The 7,603-nt window shown below is 34.0% G+C and overlaps 1 protein-coding gene across 1 annotated transcript; it reads right to left on the reverse strand.

Moving 5' to 3' along the window:
• Nucleotides 1-4,744: 4,744 nt before the first annotated feature.
• LOC131609770 (transcription factor DIVARICATA) lies at nucleotides 4,745-6,581 on the reverse strand. Its single transcript, XM_058881566.1, has 2 exons — nucleotides 6,041-6,581; nucleotides 4,745-5,305 (listed from the first exon to the last, which is right to left on the reverse strand). The coding sequence occupies exons 1-2, from the start codon at nucleotides 6,418-6,420 to the stop codon at nucleotides 4,969-4,971; spliced, it is 717 nt and encodes a 238-aa protein (XP_058737549.1). The 5' UTR covers nucleotides 6,421-6,581; the 3' UTR covers nucleotides 4,745-4,968.
• Nucleotides 6,582-7,603: the final 1,022 nt, after the last annotated feature.

A 7,603-nucleotide genomic window follows, 5' to 3' on the forward strand; every position in this document is an offset into this window, starting at 1 on the left:
AACATGTGATCAAAATTTATGTGTCAATTTTGTTTGTATGGAATGCACAGTCACAAATAAAAATCATATTCAACTTATGAAGGGGTCCATATCTTCAGACAACTGCTACACGTGGTCTCCTTTTGAGAAGAATCAACCTCAAACCTATCCACTCTCTAAAAATAAAAAAACTAAGTTATAACACAAGAAGCCTGTAAACTTAAATCTTAGGAGTATGAGGAAGATTGTGTAAGAAGAAGATTTAGTTCTGCATTTAGCCTTATGTTTTAATGATAACATTACATGATATCATAGAGAATAATTTAGCACTCTAACGGTTTTTGTCTAGTGTGTAGCTTTTATTAACATGTTCTGGCTCTGAAGAAAATGAGTGTGACATCATCAGGTTCTAAACTCAACACACTCTAACTCTGGAAGAAACCAGCATGTTTACAGAGATTCAGGAAAGTTCTAGAATGCTTCTTTAACAACGGTTCTGATGAACGTTAGTGATAGAGCTTCTGATAGAGACTCTCATGAAAGAGCTTTTGGGGCCTCCTCTAGCTCTGAGATTCTGTTGTCCAAGTTCTGAAAGATTCTAAAGACAAGGTTCTAGAGGAACAAGTTCTGAAGATTCTGAAGACAAAGCTTCTGAAGACCAAGTGCTGAAGTTCCAAAGACAAGGTTCTGGATGAACAAGTTCTAAAGACTCTGATGACACTGAAGACTTAAGTTCTGAAGATATGAAGACCAAGTGCTAAAGACTCTGAAGACAAGTTTCTGGATGAACAAGTTCTAAAGACTTTAAACACTTAGGTTCTAAAGTTTCAAAAGACCAAGTGCTAAAGACTCTGAAGACAAGGTTCTGTTTGAACAAGTTCTGAAGACTCTGATGACTTAGGTTATGGTGACTCAAGTTTTGATCCTTCTAAACATGCTTAATCATTGATAAGTGCTAAATTGTAGTTATTTTTGTATATAATTTTAAGATACTTATCTTCTCTTTTTCCTCAATTTATACGCGTTTTAGTGTATATTACATAAATGTGTATACTTTGTGTTTAATCGAGTTTTTGATTCATTTATGTATCATTTGATATTTTTCTATTCATTTTGTAGGTATTGTTGTGTATTTGGAGTATGAGCAATAAAGTGTCGAAGACACCGCTTCAAACGCGCGATTTTGAGCAACGCATCAACGAATAAAGCTCAAAATCAAATAATAATAAATCATAAATTTTGTTGATATTTATTCATTTTTAGATAGGAAATTGAATAAGCTTTCCAACGCTTCGAACCGGGTGCAAATCGGAGTTACGATTCTCAAGTTATGGCCGAAACAGAGGGAAATTATGCAGGTTGCTACTGGTGTCATTCGCCCGGCGAATGACAGGCTCGCCCGACGAATCTGGCAGGACAGAAATACGTTTTAAGGGCCAAAAACACATTTTTTAGGTTATGGTTTTTGGGTATTTGTTCCCAACTCCATCAACCTTCATTTTTTGGTAGAGAGAGGCTTATAAACATCAAATGGGGTTGCATCTTGATGATCGGAGGTTGAATTTCTCATTGATTGGTGTTGACAAACCAAGAAATATTTGGCTCCTCTTCTTCTCTTCTATTTGTATAGTCTATTTTGTTGGGTATGTTTGTCTATTTACTTTGAACATATGTATATGTATTGATCATGTTGTTGTATAATATATTTGCTTTACAAATCATTATTGATGTCTTCTTTAATCTTTTTGCATTTATGTTTGGATTTGAGTTGTTATAGACATATACCTCACAAATCTTTATTAGGGATGGACATCAATTAGTTTCTAGATTCTAGATATATATTTAGAGCTAATAATCTTTATGGGTGTCGAAGCTTAATGCTTCCGTGTTAGTTGTGTCAGTTGAGAGATCGTCGGTACGAATGATATGGATGTCTGCTGTGTTATTGAGGTTGGCTGAGAGATCGTTGCCGAGATGATATAGTAGTTCTCTCTATTTTGGGTTAAAAATGACTTAGGTGAGTGATGCTTGATGATTTTGACGAGTTTTGTAGGTTGAGTGCAATTGGTCGATAGGTTTAAGTTTGTGATAAGTAGATTATATGCATGCTTCATAAATTTATTCTCTCTAAAGAATGAATTTTTTTGTGTGTTAATATTTACTTTTCCGCTTTTACGCTTTACCAATTTAATCCAAACTCATAACTTTGGAAACTGTTGAACGAAAGTTCAATGCACTAGTCCATGTGGAGACGATAATTTCCCGGATAAATATTTCCAAATCTTTTGTTGCTTGCCGCTTTACGGCCCCAGCAATCATCTACTATCAGAAACATCTGAAGATTAAAAGATAAAAGATCAAACTTGGTTTTTGTGAGGAAGCAATACGAAGTACATATGCCTCCACTACCCGGATAAGGTGGCGCAAGGACAATACTACTGTACTATGTTGTCGACCACTCCCTCATTGATCGTTGGAACAAAACAGATGGAATTAAATATTCCAATTCTACCCTTCAACGAACTTCTTTATTGAGCTATAAAATGAAAACTTGGAAGATTGAAGAAACTAACGAAGTATAACATTGATCAACACAACAAAACTCATGTTGAAACATTGCTAAAATCACTCTGATTATTTCTTTGTATAGTTAGCTTTTGTTTGATACTTGCTTAACACTTTTGTGTTAGTTGATTGTATTTCAAACTTTTGTAATCTGCTTTCAAGAAGCAACTCTGTAAACATAAACCCTTGAAAGCAAATAGTTCCTTGAGAGACTAGGGCTTTATTCAGAATGTGGACGATCTAAGTCCTAGATACATCTAACGACTCACCACATTTTATGCATAACAAATAGTAAATTGTTATGACCTCTCCATCATATATAGAAAGCTTACCAGTTTTAGGTAAACAATTTCAAATTCAATTTCAATTTACTCTTCTCCCTCACATACTAACTTGAGCATAAGAGTTCTAACCTTACAAGTCAACCCTCTCACCACCGTATCAGAAGCTTAAATATGCAATAGTCTTTTGTAATCATCAATTCTCATTTCATTTATAGTTTTGTAACAAAACAACAACACCAATGTGGGAATTAACTTCCGGTTCCCTCATTTTCTACAATTGCACGTTCTCTCATAGATTTGACTATTCAAAGCCTTTTCAGTTCATCGGATCAAGAGGTCTTTGAATCGAACACAAAGATCTACCATGTTCAACCTGATCAAGAATCGTATCAACTTCAATTTCTTGAATTTTCATATCTCTGACTTTAAAGCGTTTCAATAATGGTTGGTTCTAAAGCTACTCATTCAGCCACGACACGCGAAGTTGATATCACCACCACCGATGCTGCTTAAGCAGCGATCAACCAACCACATCCTCCTCCTCCTCCTTAAGGTCTTGTGAATCAAATAACAGAGACTCCACTACATCGATATCTTCTCCAAGCTCCTCAGATTACTAGATCAATTCTAGTGCCTTCGATTAGGTCTTCAATACCGCCTCCAACTTTGCAACCATAAGCCTTGTCTGGTTTCCAAATATTGCGAGCTAGCCCCAGGATGTAAGGCGCCAATGAGTCGATGAATATCCTGTACAACATTGTTCCGCAGCAGAATTCACAGGCGATAAAAGGAGAGTTTGCTTTGCCTCGAAGAAAGCCTGCACAATGCGTCTCTACAAGGAGACACCACTCAAGAGGCTATGTCAAAGAGAAGCCTCCTAAGCTAAGCGAGAACAACAAAAATGGAGATCATATGCTGGTATCTATCGCGACTGCGATGTGATGTCATCGCGCCCGCGATAAAAACAAAGGCAAAATCCATTTTTCTCATTTTTTTTACAACTTTGTTCGATTTTCCACATATTTACTTGGCTTTTACTCGTTATTCCACCGATTCCGTCAAAAATACTCGTCAATTTTACGTAATGACAGAGTATCATCCGTCACTAATGCAATAACAAGTAAGAAACTCTCACAAATCTTTCAAGTTTTAACTCGGATGTTGTGGTAAGTTATCTTAAATTTTTATTTATATAAAATACACTTAATTTATCTTTTTATCTTTAAAACTAAAAATTAATAAAAATTAGTAAAAAATTAAATGTATCTAAATATCTAATTTTGTTTTAGAGAATATTATATTTAGGGGTGACAAAACGGACCCGGCCCGCGGGAAAAGTCCGTTTGACCCGCATTTTTTCCCAGGGCAAGGTTTTAGGTCCGTTATTTTTAATGTGTCTACTCCGTCCCGCCCAGTTTTTTTGCGGGCATGAACTTTTTCATACAATTTTACTATTCTTAGCCTAAAAAGTTCAATGCTTGAGGGTTTTCTCCGCCCCGCCCTCACTTTTTTGCAGGACGGGGCAAAATTTTAGACCCGCATTCTGCGGGCATGCCCGTTTGCCACCCCTAATTATATTTAAGGAAAAATAAAATTTTCAAAAGATTTCATTATTAAGGGGAGAAGAATATATGCATAGAAAGTTCTGTAACACGGTTTATCATCTTTAATCAAAAAAGTTCTGCCACACGGTTTATCATTTTTAACAAGAATTCCGGCTTTTCCCCTTGACAAGTCAAGCAAACAAACTTTAACTTTAACCGAAACAGCTTTTGACAGAGTGGTGAATGAATGTGCCATACTTTCATTGAGCCAAAAAAGGTAAAAAAAAATCTGACACAAATATAATGCATAACTAATCTGACACAAATATAATGCACAAATATAATGCAGTTATGCAGTAATTGAATTGGACATACTCAGAAAGAATTTTCCATTCCTGTTGAATTCATATACCTAAAACTTCCCTATTTCTTTCAAGTAACTACACCAACTAATAATTCAATCACTATCAACATACTCCTAGTTACTCTGTCATCTAAAAACACCATAAACTACTCCACAGATAAAAACAGATAAATATATGAAGTAAAAAAAACCTAATGCATTATGTACAAAATCACACTGGTTCTAGCATTCTTTACATCTGAAAGCCATAACTTGAATACCCATATGTACCCATTTGATCTTGAAAATTGTTTGATGGATAGTGCTGCATTTCTTGAGATTGTTGCATTGAAACACCACCGGGAGGAGGAACCCAGTTCTGATCAATAGGGGTAGGAGCAGAGTCACTGTCTACAGAAGTAATGTCATGAATACTTGATCTTTTTCGCTCTTTCTTCACCGAGTTCTGGCGAAGAAAGTACTTTTGAGCATGGCTAGCTACCTGGGTTGGTGTTCTGGTCACCACAACATTTCTTGATATGCTTCTCCAGTCTCCTTTCCCATATTTGCTAAGCCCAATAAGAAACAACCTGTGTCACAGATAACATACTAGATCAGCAACCATGAAAGAAATCACTATACCTTTCTCTAGCACCTACACCAAACTGTTTCCATTGTCCAACACATATCAGAATCCAATACTTATGCATGTGATTGTATTCAATTTATTCATTATTTTCAAATTGTTATCTATATTAATGTGTCAGTGTCTTTTCAGACATCTATGTGTGTGTTTTCGAATCGTAATTTATATTGATTTGGCAGTATCATGTCAAACATCTATGTAATTTACATAAACCGTATTTCAAAGATAGTACAATCATGTACCGTTTTTGGTACATGTATTTAGCTATTTGACAAGTATACTTGTTTTTTAAATTAAATTTGAAAGAGTAAAACAATCTTCAAATGCATGTCTTGCAATGCACTTATTTGCTAATAAATAATTTCAACATATTTTTTTTGCTTTTGATTTTAATTTCAGTTTCTTAGCAACCAAATTCAAGTTAGTTAATGAATTTCATGCACAGAAGCACTTATTCAACAGATTTTCCACTTCAAATCTTGATATAAAAACTAACATTTTTTTTGTTAAATAAAAACTAACATTTTAAATTTGAAAAAACTAACAAACAATTCAAAAACCCCAAAAACAGATTAAAAATGAATTTTTAATTAATTATGACAGTTATGTGAAAGAAAAAAATAGCAAAAATCCCCAAATTCAAAAACCTAAATTTAATTGAAGCAAAAATTTCAGATACCTATGTTCTTCTTCACTCCACGGCGTTCCTTTCTTCCTCTCGTTATCACCACCGCCATGTTTAACCTTCGAACCAAACGAAATTTGATTAGAAGAATCCCATTCATTCACCGCCGATTCATCAGAGTAACTCGGAACCTCAACCCTTCCGGAATCAATCTCCAACACATCATGAACCAAAGCTTCATAGTGATCCCTAACTTCCGCCGCCGACTTCCCCGGAACTTTCTCGGCGATCTTCTCCCACCGGTTCGGCAAATCCTCCGGCACGATCAACAGAGCTCGCTCGAAGAGCTTGTCGTGGTCCCGAGTCCACTGAGTTTGATGATGACTCGCCCACCGCGTCGTGGCGGCGGACACGGCGATTGTCTCCCGAAACATCTTGTTCGCTGTCGTTTTGTTTGTTAGTTGAATTCAAAAGCTAAGCTGGTTTCGGTTTTGTTTATTTCGCGTTTGGATAGTTAAAAAAGAGAGATAAATAATCGCTTTCTTTGAGATTTTCGCTTCTGCGTTTGGTGGAAGAGTTGTAGATTTTAGATTAACGCGTTTGGTATTTATAGAAGAGTGAAAAAATTGAAAAGAAATAAAAAAATAACGAGAAATTTGGTGTAAATTTTTTTAATAATTTATTGTTGGTATGAAAAAGCTATTTTAATTTTTAGGTTGAAGTTGGGAAAATCTGTTTTGGTGGGACCAGCTCATAGTCAGTATTCAATAGCAACACGTTTTTGCTATTTTTGGATTTTTCTTTACTTTCTCAAGTTTTGTATACCTTGTACAATGCATTTTAATTTATTTTTAGTAAATAATGACAATTAATCATATTAATATCATTTTTTTTAGAGAATCATTAATTTTTGGTAAATAGTGATAATATCCAGTTAAATTTTAATTAATCGAGTAATTATAACTAATTGAGTGTTTAATTTTTCAAAAGAAATTGTGAATTTGATGACTATGCAATGATATTACCAAAATTGTGAATTTGATGACTATCCAATGATATTACCAAAATATTTTATACAATCATTCAATTATATAGAGAATCTTCAAAGATCATTTTAAGCTCTTTTGTTATAGTTATTTCTAAAAATAATTCGTAAAGTATCTTATTTGGATTAATTTAAATTATTTTTGTTATGAAATTATTTGAAATATTTTATTTTTGTTACAACTTTTTTAAGAGTGATGCTATAGTGTGCGAAATATTTCATGAACGAAAGCAACGAATATGTATGTAGCTTTGCATCCTTTCTATTGACTAAATATTTATTATTTTAAATCAAATATTAATTACAATAAATGGAAAAAATATAAAACAACTACATGGTTGAATACACGGTCTTGTGGTTTCCACGAAAAATACTGTCGTAACATTTAGCATTATTCCTTTTTTAAATGACATGATTTTTGAGGAAAATAATAAAAGTAAGAAATTATTTGGAGTAGATTTTTATCATGTTACAACCAGTATAAATAAATATTTAAATTAGTGCATATCAAAATTACCCTTCTAATTTATAACGTATGTGTTTGAATTTTTTTTAATTGTTGAGTAAGGTAT

The sequence above is a fragment of the Vicia villosa genome, linkage group LG1 (genome assembly GCF_029867415.1).
Source record: "Vicia villosa cultivar HV-30 ecotype Madison, WI linkage group LG1, Vvil1.0, whole genome shotgun sequence".
Lineage (NCBI taxonomy): Eukaryota > Viridiplantae > Streptophyta > Magnoliopsida > Fabales > Fabaceae > Vicia > Vicia villosa.

Excerpts from the sequence above, each read along its gene's own strand:
- LOC131609770 (XM_058881566.1), bottom strand. The coding sequence starts at position 6,420 with ATGTTTCGGGAGACAATCGCCGTGTCCGCCGCCACGACGCGGTGGGCG. Across the intron at positions 5,306-6,040 it reads TGGAGTGAAGAAGAACATAG|GTTGTTTCTTATTGGGCTTA; the intron begins GTATCTGAAATT and ends TCTGTGACACAG.